Source organism: Megalops cyprinoides, chromosome 1 (assembly GCF_013368585.1).
Source record: "Megalops cyprinoides isolate fMegCyp1 chromosome 1, fMegCyp1.pri, whole genome shotgun sequence".
Taxonomy (NCBI): domain Eukaryota; kingdom Metazoa; phylum Chordata; class Actinopteri; order Elopiformes; family Megalopidae; genus Megalops; species Megalops cyprinoides.
Genome location: NC_050583.1, coordinates 48,853,170 through 48,865,960, shown reverse-complemented (window position 1 = coordinate 48,865,960; position 12,791 = coordinate 48,853,170). Strand labels below are relative to the sequence as shown.

Here is a 12,791-nt window from a genome sequence, read left to right as displayed (position 1 = left end):
ACTGTAAGAACATTTAATGAACAGGCTTGTCATTTTGCATATGTTCTAGAGTGTATCTACCACTGTGTCAAGCCTGGTGTTGAATACTTGAAGGGTCTGTGCTTCCATTACAAATCCCGGCAAGCTACTACATGCATATATAACTCTCAGCATGAAACAAAATGTCAGTATGTGTCAGTATGAAATTTACCTTGAACTAATTTCCACCTATACCCTCTTGTTCTGCTGACAGAACCCAGCTTGAAATAGCTTTCTGTAGCCCTCTTTATTAATCCTTTTTAAAAATTAAAAAGCCTCAATCAAATACCCCCTGAGTCTGCTTTTGAGGGTGAGGAGATTAGGTGTCCCGGGTCTCTGACATGAAACAAAAGCGGAGAGTATAAGCAGGACTGTGGCACGCGTAGCAAGTTAGGGAATGTGGCTGCAGGTCTGAATGTCATAAGAGACACTTCTGTTGTAGCGGTGAAAATTCATGATTTCTCCAGTGCAATAAGCTGCAGTATAAAAATGCAAGCCATTTAACTGGCCCTGAACTACGTTGTCCACAAAACAAATAATATATTATTACAGTATATTATTTATCAAACAAAAATGAACATTTAACAACAACAACATCAACAACAGCAGTAATAATAATAATAATAATAATAATGATTCAGCATTGAGACCTATGGGAGGAATTTTTATTATTATTTATTCATAAAGGCCATCATTGTGCAGCACTCTGGCTTAGTGGAAAGCTGTGTGGCGTAATGGTAAAGAGCATTATGACAGGTTAATGCAGTCATTAGATACGTATACTTTTATGGATATTTAAGGAGATTTGTATCTTACACTGTTTGTATTTTAGATACGTAAGTAGCTAGGCATGCAAGGTAAGAAAGCAGGGTAAGATGGTTAGCCAGGCTGGTGGGTGTAGCTTATAAAGAGCACACCTTGTGCATGAGCTTGGCTGAGCTGGTCGTGGCGGGTGGGCAGGTTTGCAGGAAGGAGAGGAGCACTGGTGGGGCGCTGTCCTTGTCGGGGGTCCCTCGCAGCTTTGAAGGACAGATGAGATCCCGTGGGAGGGGGCTGGGGGTTAATTGACAGGAATGAGCGAGACAAGGTGAGAACATCTTCAATCATTTTGCGCCGAACACATAGTATCCCACAGTTCCCCTCATTTAGCAGCGCAGACTGGTCTCTGGCCAATCTCCTGCCAGGGTGCTGTCGTCACGGGGGTTGGGAGTGTACTGAGAGTCTGCCAGTTGTCTTTACCTTGCAGGGCAACATTCATCAAGCGCAGAAAACCCGCTTTTATACACGAGGATGAACAAGGGATTGGAGCTGGTGCATTGTCTCACTTGGGTTTACATTCTGCTACCATCACATTTCCCACCAGTCCTCCACACTGCTCCACTGCGGGGAAGCCCAGGCTGACCTTCCTCTGACACTAGAGTCTGCAGCAACAGACAGAGAAAGGTAGCTGTGTTACTGTGCCAAGGACCTGCATTAGAAATATTTCTCACAGCTTGAATAGTTTCTGTTATAGCTGTTATCCTTTGGTTACCTTGAGAGCCCGTCTGAGACCCCACCCCCTTTCCCATGACGAGAAGGACAGTCTTCTGTTTCCCAGCACTTTCCAAACAGGAAGCAGATGGCAGGAGAACACCTGGGTGCAGAATCAAAGTGACTTCAACAGGAGAAAAGAGGAGGTCCTGATAATGCTGGGAGACAGGAGTTATTTCACTTATTTCTCAGCTCCTTGATGAATCACTGCAAGTAACGATGATGTCATAAAAAACGGGGTTGGGGGGTTTGAGCGTGGGGGGGGGGGGGGGGTGGCAAAATGGTTAGGAGGGAGGGTGAGGAATGGCAGAATGGTTAGGAGGGAGGGTGGGGATGAGCGTGTGGGGAAGCAGAAGCCGGTAGCTGTACTGTACGTGTCCGGCTCTCTCCCCTGACCATTCCCCCCGTCTCTGTGCAAAGCCATGATAAATGTCACCAGTCTCTGTTATGAGGCGCATTCTAGAGTTTCTGGGGCAGCGGCGCTATGGCTGGGAAATGAATTTGGCCTGAGTGCGCTGCACTGCGTAGCTCTTGGCAGCCCACCCCGGCTCCAATTTAGCAGCCACATTAACAGGACAGGGAGTAAACAGAGGAGCTGCAGAGAAATATTGCCTCACTCAGTGAGAGTTATTTATTTATTTATCTATTTATTTAGTACATTCTAATGTGACTTGAATGTCTGCGGGGGGTCTGAATCTATTAATAGGCCTGTTCTCAGTCTTAGGCTCAGTGTTGTGAAAGCTCGCGATTCCTTGGTGGTGGTGGTGGGGGGGTCTGTCTCTGTGATGCAGCTCTCTGCTGCTGTCTGCGTGCATCTCTGAGTCTCTCGCGCGGAGTGAGATGATGAGCAAACATCAGTGTTCATTAATTATTATGGCTGTCTGGGGCTCAGTAGTTTCACGTGGATGCTCACTTTAGGAAAGAGTTAGAGTGTGTGTGTGTGTGTGTGTGTATGTGTGTGTGTGGGGGGGGGTTGGAGAAGAATGTTTTGGTCTCAATGTCGATTTTGGCCTTATCCTCATTGGCAAATCAATCAATCAATCAATCAATGGATGAATGAATGAATGAATGTGCCAGGATTAGTGAAAGTTACAGCCATCATTGGACTTTTATATCACCTCATAATTACTTTGAACCCAAAAAAGCAAATGAATGGAAATGTTTTGCTACAAATGAAACCATAAGTTTAACAAAGTCAAGCTGTTACCCCTACTAGAATATGAACTTTTCAGAACTGTCATGTAAGTGTTACTTGCATTTGACTGGATGGAGGGGGTTATCTGGGCCCTTTTGTTCTTCTATCTCGGCTCTTGTCTTTCCACAATAATGAAAACAAAAGACGTTTTGAAAAGGAGTTCGGGGTGAGTGCTATTACAGTCTGTGAAATGATTCATTTTCCTATTAGCCGCTCTCAGGCATTTATCTTCATAACGAGACGCCTCTAAGCCATTTAGGAGACGCCTTGCTTACTTTCTCCCATGACCTTAATGAGGTCCCCTCTGTGGATTGTTGCACTTTAAGGAAAACATAATTAAGATCTATTGTTCACACTTATTAAACAGTACAGGTACTTTTACCTGATAATAGGAATACTGTGGCGTGCAAATAGGTGTTATTGTTTTGTTTTTGTTTCTTTACATTTTCTGTTAATTTTTCATTTTGAATTGGGAGAATTAACCCAGATAGTGAGCATGAACTGTCACGGATCCTCTCTCCATCTGTCTCTCTCCGCCTCGATCTCAAAGATCTCCCGACGCGGTGACGCAGGCAGGAAGATCCAGCGCGGGTGACCAAAGTTCCTCAGCACTTTGATATCATTTCAAGTGTCAGGAGCTGGATGGGGACGCGCCGGGACTCTCTTCCAGGAAGTATTGTTCCGTGTGGAGTCTGAGAATGTAGGCCGGCTTTCAAGTCTCTCCTTATCGCTGGAATATACCAGCGCATTCCTTCTTTTTCTCTTGCTCCTTCCATGACTGCATGCTTCAGGGGCTTCAGGCACCACTGGCTTCCCAGACACCTGGAGCCTCTTTAAGGAGGAGGAGATGTGAGTGAACAGTCATTATCAAACTGAGCGCAGGTGGCTAATGGCAAGGCAGGCGCGGAGGTCTTATAAAGGATATTGAAATATATTAGCGTGACGTGATGACAGCACATTCAGATCGAGACGCATGCACACACACTCACACATTCTCACACACACACACACACACACGCACGCACACACACTCACACATTCTCACACACACACACACACACACACACACACACACACGCACACACACACTCACACGCACGCTCACACAATCACACATTCTCACACACACACACACACACACACGCACACACACACACACACACACACACTCAGCCACACACATACACTCAAGCACACATAGGAATAAATGAGATCAGAGCTAAATATACCGTGCCAGGTTGGTGTGACCCCTCAGCACCTGCTGGTGGCTCCGTGCGCGTGTGGCTGTGAGGCAGTGGGCTTTAAAAGGAAGAGAATGCATTGTGACCCTGAGCGAGAAGCAGCTGCCGGCTTTATCACTCAGCTCCTCTGACAGATAAGGTTAACCGCTTCAGAGAGGGACGAGGGGCTGTCGCGTCCCGAAAACAAAACCTGCGTTCCTGTCTGCTGCTTCCGCGAGCCTCCCGTCCCGAAGAACAGCATTGCTTCAGCTTTGCAGACACCCTGTCGAGCACTGCTGTCGTGCTTCATCAATGACCCCGGCCTGCGTGCCTGTGTGGGCGTGTCATAAGGGCTCGTCTCTGCGGCCTTGTGGAGGAAGAGGATGTTTGTTCGCATTCCTGCAGATGGGCTTTCTCTGCGTCTCTCTCAGTCTATCTCAGTTTCCCCTTTAGTCTTAACAATGATTAAATATGCTTACCCAAAACATACTTACAGCCCAACATGGAAGTAACTAAGAAGAAGTGACTGAGAAAACAGGAGAAACTGTGCTGAAGGAAGTTGAGAAATAGAGAAAGGTGGTCATGCAGCTTTTAGTCATTTCAGTACTGAACTGGTGTGTGGCTGATAGCCACTGGGCCTTCGGCTTTCATAAAGCCCTTCGCACACCTTCCTTGGCCTGCTCTTTCCACTTCACTAATCATTAAGTCACAATTTCATAAACCCCTGGAACAACAATCAACATTTGTTTGAGAAACAAAGGAACCCCTGCCTTTACACGTCGAAATGAAGGGCGAATGTGGATTAAATCCAGGGGAGAGAGATAAGGTGCATGTTATGTGCAACACAAATGTGAATGCAGGTGAAAAGGCATCATATCAATCCACACCTGCTGTCACAAAGCACAGTGCGCTCGTGGCATGCTCGTTAACGTGTCTGCTGTGACCACTAATCTCCTAGCCTGACGGGGACAGGCAGGAATTGTGTGGCAAAGGGGCTGTGGCCGCCATGGGGGGCCAAGAGTCAGAGCCGCTAAGCACGTGGGATGTTTGCCTTATTTCTGACGGTTTGATTTAGGGTCAGATGAGGTATTGCACTCAGACATGCGCTGGAGAAGCGTCGGGTGTGGACAGGTGCTGCACAGTCCCGAGAGAAAGGAGACTCAGCGTCTGTAATGTAGCCAGAGCTCCCCACAGTTAGTGTGAAGTGAGAGGTATCAGTTCCCCTGCTGTTTCCCAAATTTAAGGTAAACCCTGGATAGTGGGGGGAGAGAATGTTTGTCATCGTGAAGAAGGTCAGGTCTGTCGCTCGTAAATACAGCAGCTAAAAAACTGCTAATATGTGTAGCCTTCTTGTTCAGGATGTTGACTTGAAAATCACCTTCCTCATAAATAACTTATTTATATGTATATTTTATTTATATCAGAGTGTTTACATGCCATTAAAAGAGGACACCTTAATTCCTGGTGACTGTAAGATGGACTACAACTATACAGACTACTGACAAACCAGCAGAGAGAGTTTTTCTCTGATTGGAGATAAAAGCTGAAAATATTCTCCAGAGAGGAAGTCAAACGCAGCCCCACGTGTTTACATCAAAGCCCCCGTTTGTTTAGTGTAGAGAGAGCTGTGAGTCTCTGTGTGCTGCCCCTCGAAACATCAGAGATATCATTCCCACATGAACTAACGGCTAACTCCAGCATGTGTGCTGCGCTGCATCCCTACACTTTACCAGGCAGGAGTCAGGCCTGACTGTGACACCACGCGTTCAGAGAACTCTCAATGATCGCGTATAAACTACACCAAGGAGCCGCAGTCTGTATATCCTCTGAACGGCGCAGTCTCCTATCACATACATTTCATAAACAGGTGATCCCAGCTTTATGACACAGAGTGTTCTTCTGAACCCCTTCCAAAAGTAGATCATGAGGAATTGAATGTTATATTCCCATTCGTGCAACATTATAAGCAGGAGTCATGCTCCTCTTATCCAGAGCGGCTACAGTTTTTTACATGTTATCCGTTTGTACAGCTGTACCTCACCCAAGGGTACAGCAGCAGTGCCCCAGCGGGAATCAAATCCAGCAATCTGTTACAAGCCCTGCTCCTTACCACTATGCTACACTACCACTGATAAATGTGGGATTAATATTCACAAGATATTATTCTGTATAAATAGTATAAAATACATATATAGTATTGTGTATTTAATGATGGTTCAGGAATGCCTCAGCTCCTTTTATCACTCTCGTTCTCACTCCCCAACTTCCCTTCCTCCATGAAGAAGAACAAATTGGGAAAAATTGTTAAGATCTGTGGAAAAATCATGGGGCTGCAGCAGGCTGACCTGTATCATCTGTACCTGACCGGGCTGACTGAGAAGGCAGACAAGGTCTGCATGGATACATCACATCCACTTTCAGCAGAGTTCCAGCTACTCCCTTCTGGTCGGAGGTATAGATACCCCAATATCAGAACCAACCGAGCAAAAAACTCATTTATTCCCATGGCAATAACTCAATTAAACAAGATATGGTAGCCATGGGAGTCTGGGGCAAAACATGGACTAGGGGGGATGCATTTTATGCACTTTAAACGTCTGCCTTGACTGTGATGGTATGTATGATGGCTGCTATGGACAATTTTGGATTGTTGTCTTGTTTGTTTGATGTTTTTAATGTGTCTATGTTTTGTGCTGTACCACAAATTGCCTCTTGGAGGACATTAAAGTTTTCTATCTATCTATCTATCTGGCACAAATGCCACCATTCATGAAAGATGATCCCACCTGTATGTATACTAAATATATTTACAGTTACTGTAACCTAAACTAGTACATTTATAGTGTAACACAGGGACATTGACTGTGAGAAACAGCAAAGAGTATAAAAGAAAATGAAAGAAAGAAAGAAAGAAAAATGAATCCTACACATAATAATAATACTATGTCCTCTAATAAGCTATAGCAGCCTTGTGTGGGTCTTTTTATCCAGTGATAGCACAGGAATTTCACCCAGTGAAAGTGTGTGAATGCTGTTGTTCTGTGCATAATCTTAATGTATGTGTCCTGTAAAGTCTGTGCAGGCAGAAGAGCCATGTTTGCCATAACCTTATTTTAACTACAGAAATGTAGCCCGCTTCTGACATGCCACACTAGAGGCTGTCCTGGGTGAACCAGAAAGTAAGAGCCTTTTTTGGCCACGTGTGACCAAGGAAAGTACTCTGTGAAGGATATGGATTCATTGCTAAACTTTAATTATATACCATACATCTTTTTAATGCATCCATTTAACTTCCTTTTGTAATTAAAAATTGTACTGACACTTGCTTAAGAGTTGATTTATGCATATAAAATACATTATAAATGTACAAATATTTCCTTGACTGCACACTACATTACTTTCCATGCAATGGACTGGTTATTGCAGTATGGAGAAGTAGTTTGGGTGATGTACAGGTTAATATGTTCAGATTCTGCTGAGGACCTTAAATGTGCTTGAGATAGCAGATCCCCATACGGTCACAGGAGAATATAAAACAGCATGTGTCAGGGGCATCCGCTGAGAAACTAAATTTAGTGATGTAATCATAGGTTACATATGGAATAGGTTGCAGTTATGACTGTCTCAGTGAATAGATACTGTCACTATTTCAACTTGTTGAGAGTTACACTCTACTGACTACTCAGTTTTTTAGATCTGTAGATCAATTTATTTTACCAACAATGTGTGATGTGGGGCATGCGTGTGCCTGTGGGTACTTTATGTGTCTGTGTGTTTGTGTGTGAGTGTCTGTGTCTGTGTGTTAGTCTGCTGGCATCAATTCTGTCAGCAGACATGTCCACTATTAAATGCAGTCTTTAGTCTGAAAGACACCCGAACCCAGGCTCAGCAGAGCATCAGTACACCTGTTCTGCTGAGTTCAGTGGTGAACTGAGTGTGATCATTCTTCCCTGCGTGCATTCCTCCCAGTGCATTTTATTGACTATGCTGATGCAGTTCACATGCTGATTCGTGTGAAAAGAAGTTAATGTTCATGGTGGCTTGGCTGAGAAACGGTGCATACAGGGTCATAACCCAGCTCACACACACACACACACACACACACACACATGCACGTGTACACACACACACACACACACACTCACACACGCGTGCATGCTCACACACATGCACGTGTACACACACAGACACACACACTCACACGCACACACACACACACATGCATATGAAGGCCTTCAAGCAGTATCTAAATGCAGTCGTTCCCCTTTCCACTCTTAAACTAAATCAACTCTTAAGCTGATTGTTTGTCTCCTGGCAAAGCTCTCACAAGCGTCTGTTATGAGTTGTGTTCTCACTCAGAGAATGAGTTCTGTTTTTTGTTAACACAGGGAATGTAGTCACTAATGTTGTTTGTATTCATGCAAACAAATACAGCAGCGTTGAGTTTGTTACTACAGTCAAGCCAAAAGATGTTTGTGTGAATGAGCTCGAACCTTGTGTGCCTTGTGTGTAAAGGAACATATTGAACATATATGTAATGACATATTGTTAAGTAGCAGTGTTTACAAAGCAATAGTAATATTAATTGCTTCTCTGTCATTTTCTTGAAGATCAGTAGGTTTTTTGAAATGGTTTCTCTCCTTTTAAGCAGGCCTTTTTTTTTTGAATTGTTAGTTGCACATCATGCTGGTCCCACAGAGAGCTAATGGCTATTCTTCATATTAAACATCCCATAGCGCACCACAGTGTACTTGGCACAAGTGCTCAAGAGGCCTCTGCCAACATAGTCATCACATTTTGCTGTTTGGGCTCCCAGTCATTGTTTGCTGCTGACACGGTTGGGATCAGACTCAGGCCATAGGGCTCAGCCCGCACTCAGGACAAGCACCTTGCCCTCTGAGCCACTCAGGAACCCTTGAATTCAGAGTTTAAGTAATTTTTTTGGTGTTATGCATTTGAAATGTGATTGTTTCAGAGACTTTGTCCTTGCTTACGTATATCATTGCTCTCAGTGCCCAGCCGGAGCATTAAATCTTCATAAGTGTTCCAGACTGTGGCACCCATGTGGCTTCTTTGTCTCTGCAGAAGTGAATTACGAGGTTCTGTGAAATAAATTGTTGTAAATCGTTAATGATACGGGCTAATGTCGGCCTGGCTCAGGAGTGGTTTTGATGGGAAAATTGCACTTTAAATTTAGACAAATAGGGCCCCCTCTGTGAGATCAGTGAACACAGAGCGTTTCTTCAATGCCAAGTGCTGTGGTTACATTGACTCCCAACTTGAGCCCATTCCTCCAAACCTTCCCTCTGAGAGAGATAATGGCATGAAATGAAAAGATGTGATTTACATTAGAGGCACAGTGGGTGCAGATAAACACACTGGATACCCACACTCACCATGTTTACAACACCACTGCCCTTTCATTAAAGGCATGTGGAAAAGCACTGAGAGTAATGCGCTTCATATGTCTTCAGGTTACCATATATATATGTGTGTGTGTATGTAGTATGTATAAGTAGTATATATACACACATATGTGTGTGTGTGTATATATATATATAAATAAATATATATATATATATATATATATATATATGTGTGTGTGTGTGTGTTTGTGTCCTAGAAATTGCCAATGAGTCAATGAAAAAAGTGAAAAAAATACCCTAACATGAGCACTCTGCTCCAAGAATACTTTCATTCACAGTATTTCCAGTCCAGTTAAGCATTGTTGTAAACGACACACTGTTCTGAGTAAACTGAACTCACCTCTTTCAGATACAGGAGACTAGTGCATGAGGTCACTCTCTGTATCTTAGTCCCCAAGGCAGGTTTGTACACACTGATATCTCAGATCTTATCTTGGTTCTGGTACCAAACTGAAAGTGCACGAAATGTAATTTTTGAGGGAGGTGTGACCACACCACAGTTATTTTAAAAATGAAGCATGTTTTCAGGCAGTAGGGTAAATTTGAGGGGGAAAGTTTTATTAATGTCTACAAGAATACTCACTATTGGACTGAACAGGAAATACCAGCTATAGTGTTGGACCTCTGTAGAAGCACTAGATATAATGTTGTGGCATGAGAATTAGATTTCTGGTGGCCATTGAATATGTGGTACATATTGTGTGGGAGGTTATTACTGCATATCAAGTGGTGGTTGATATATTTCTGGCTTGTTATTATGATGCCGGGTGGTTATTCTGTCATTCTGTTGGATGGTGATTATTTGGCTGGATGGATGTTATTTTGCTGGGTGGCGATTTTATTGTGTGGTCATTATTTTGTTGGAAGGTTATTATTTTGCTTGGTTTTCATTATCTTGGAGGATGATTATTTCGCAGTAAGGCTGTTATTTTGGCGGCTGGTTACATGTAGTAGTGTGGTGTAGGGTTAGAGAGCTGGCCTTCTTACCAAAGGGTCACAGATTTAATTTCCAGGTAATGCATCATCACTGTAACCTTGAGCAAGGCACTTCACTGGAATTTCTTTTCGGAAATATTCAGCTGCATAAACAGATATGAGGTTAAAGTATGGGCTATACCGCGTACTGCAAGCTGCCATCTACAAGACCAGCAGCTAAGCAAACAAATAATGTAATAGATTATTAGTTTACTGAGGGCTTATTGTATATTAGCAGAAGTCATTGGTTGTGGGGTTGTTAGTACATTTTTCAATGGTTTTTGGAGATGGGGAGAATCAGAGATGTGGTGGTGTGATGTGGACAGTTATTTTTCCTATCAGTTTACTCTTAAGTGCCATATCCCTCCATTGGGGTTCAGCCTGTCTGTCTGCAACTCTACAGGCACATTGACTGAGACAGCTCCCTTTGAGTGACAACTGTCACTTAAAGGAACTGTCAATACCTGAGCAATCGAAAGCCCTTATCTTGTCACCTGCAGCACAGAGCAGATGTGAAACAGCTCCTTGGTGTCGGCCGCTTTCCAATGCAATGGAACTGTGCTGCCTGGCCGCCACGCACAGAGAGTTTCAGATAACTGCCGAGGTCAAGGGTCAAGCAGACTGTTCCCCTGCTCCTCTGTCTGTGTGACCGCGAGGAGAGTAACGTTGGCTACTGCATGAGTCACCTCCGTAGGGCAAGTTTCTATTGCTAGATACCATGAAGAAACAGTTCTGTTGGTGTATTCACTTTATTGTTGATAAAATGCTACCTTGTGATGCAATGGAGCTCAAGCACTGTGAACAAAGTTAGTAGCTACCTTTCAAACCTCTCAGTGCTGTGCACTACCTGGGTATGGGGAGGTGGCTGTGTGAGTTGTAGCTATCCTTCCTCAGGAGGAATTTGAACCTAAGTATTCCATGCCTACTGGAACACAGGTTCTGCTTAGTTTCTGAAACCCCACTGGGCTTTGTAACAGCATTCATTTAGGTCGATTTAGTAGAATTTGTAGTAGAGCTTTAGTAGAGCTTTGAATAATAAGCCACATAGCAATGCTTTCTTCACCCTGCATATTTGTGCTGGTTCTACAGGAGCACTACTGCAAAATATAACCATACAGCAACAAGTGCAGAACAGTGCAAAATGCAAACAGCTGTGAGATGCAGCAGATTACTCCGTCACCATGCACAATGCCGTCGCCTCGCAAGTCAAGCGTGTCAGAAAGTGGGTGTGGCTGCATGCGCGACGCCCAGCCGGTCGGGGTGGGCGGTGGGTCCTGCCAGTGGCCTTAGCTCAACGCTCCCGTGTTTGTTTGTTTTTTTTCATGCAGTTTAATTTTGTGGGGAGGATCCTGGGCCCGAGGGGACTGACGGCCAAGCAGCTGGAGGCTGAGACCGGCTGCAAGATCATGGTGCGAGGGAAAGGCTCCATGAGGGACAAGAAAAAGGTGAGAGGTCACAGACGCCTGCTGACCGTACCCCTACATCAAAACATGCCAGTATTTTCCTATTTACCCGCACACATGCCATGCTGTTTCAGCACCCCAGAGACCTGTAAAAAAGTAGGATGTACTGACATGATTTTTTGGGTAAATATTTGTCCAACATACTTGAAAATGGGGGGGGGGGGGGGGGGGGTATTACATTGTAAAATATGCCCTGCAATAAATGCATACATAACTGCATTCTTGAAAGTGACACCTGATATTTTTGTAGTATATGCTGTGCAAAGCTTTTGAATGGTCACCAGATGCTGTGCCTGTCATATATTTATGTCATAAATGGACCCAAATGACTTCTACATGAGGGAGTATCCAGAGATGAATGAGTGTCTGGTCAGAATTTATTCAGAAGAGTAGTCTGGTATTTTTGGATTCATAATAGTAGTCTGGTATATTGTTACAGATTTCATTGGAAATTGAAGGTAGAATGATTCTGATTTTTTTATGTGCAGACAAAACACGTTTAGATTTCTTGTAAAAAGGAAGGAAGCATTTGCCAGAATAACAGACACTGGCATTTTTTTAACATGAGAAAGCAGAGCGGCACGCTTTGTGAAGTCATGGCAGTTGGGTTGAAATTTGACAGCGAGTGGATGAAATCCCAGCACCATTCAGTGCTTTTGGAGGTTTTCCTGCCACACAGCCTGCCAAAGCACAGAGAAGGCTACAGAAGCATTCATTTCCATGACATGCTGATGGCCTCACTGGCTGCGCTGATTCAGAGTAAGATTAAGTGTTTTCAGATTGAATAGAGCTCCATTAAACTGCATGTGTAGATGGAGTTTTTTTATTTTTCCACTGCTTCAGTGGCACAATACTCAATACCCCCCCCCCCCCCCCCCCCCACACACACACACACACACACACACAAACACACACACACACACACACACATACAGGCATGCACACACACACACTCACCTAAAGA

The 12,791-nt window shown here is 44.0% G+C and overlaps 1 protein-coding gene across 3 annotated transcripts in view; it reads left to right on the top strand.

Annotated features, from left to right (window-relative positions):
* qki2 (QKI, KH domain containing, RNA binding 2) overlaps positions 1 to 12,791 on the top strand; it is a 56,964-nt gene that overhangs the window by 17,485 nt on the left and 26,688 nt on the right. For all 3 annotated transcript variants that reach the window (XM_036523033.1, XM_036523024.1, XM_036523043.1), the window contains exon 3: positions 11,693 to 11,809. In XM_036523033.1, coding sequence (XP_036378926.1) covers positions 11,693 to 11,809 — 117 coding nt within the window. The remainder of the gene's footprint in view (positions 1 to 11,692; positions 11,810 to 12,791) is intronic.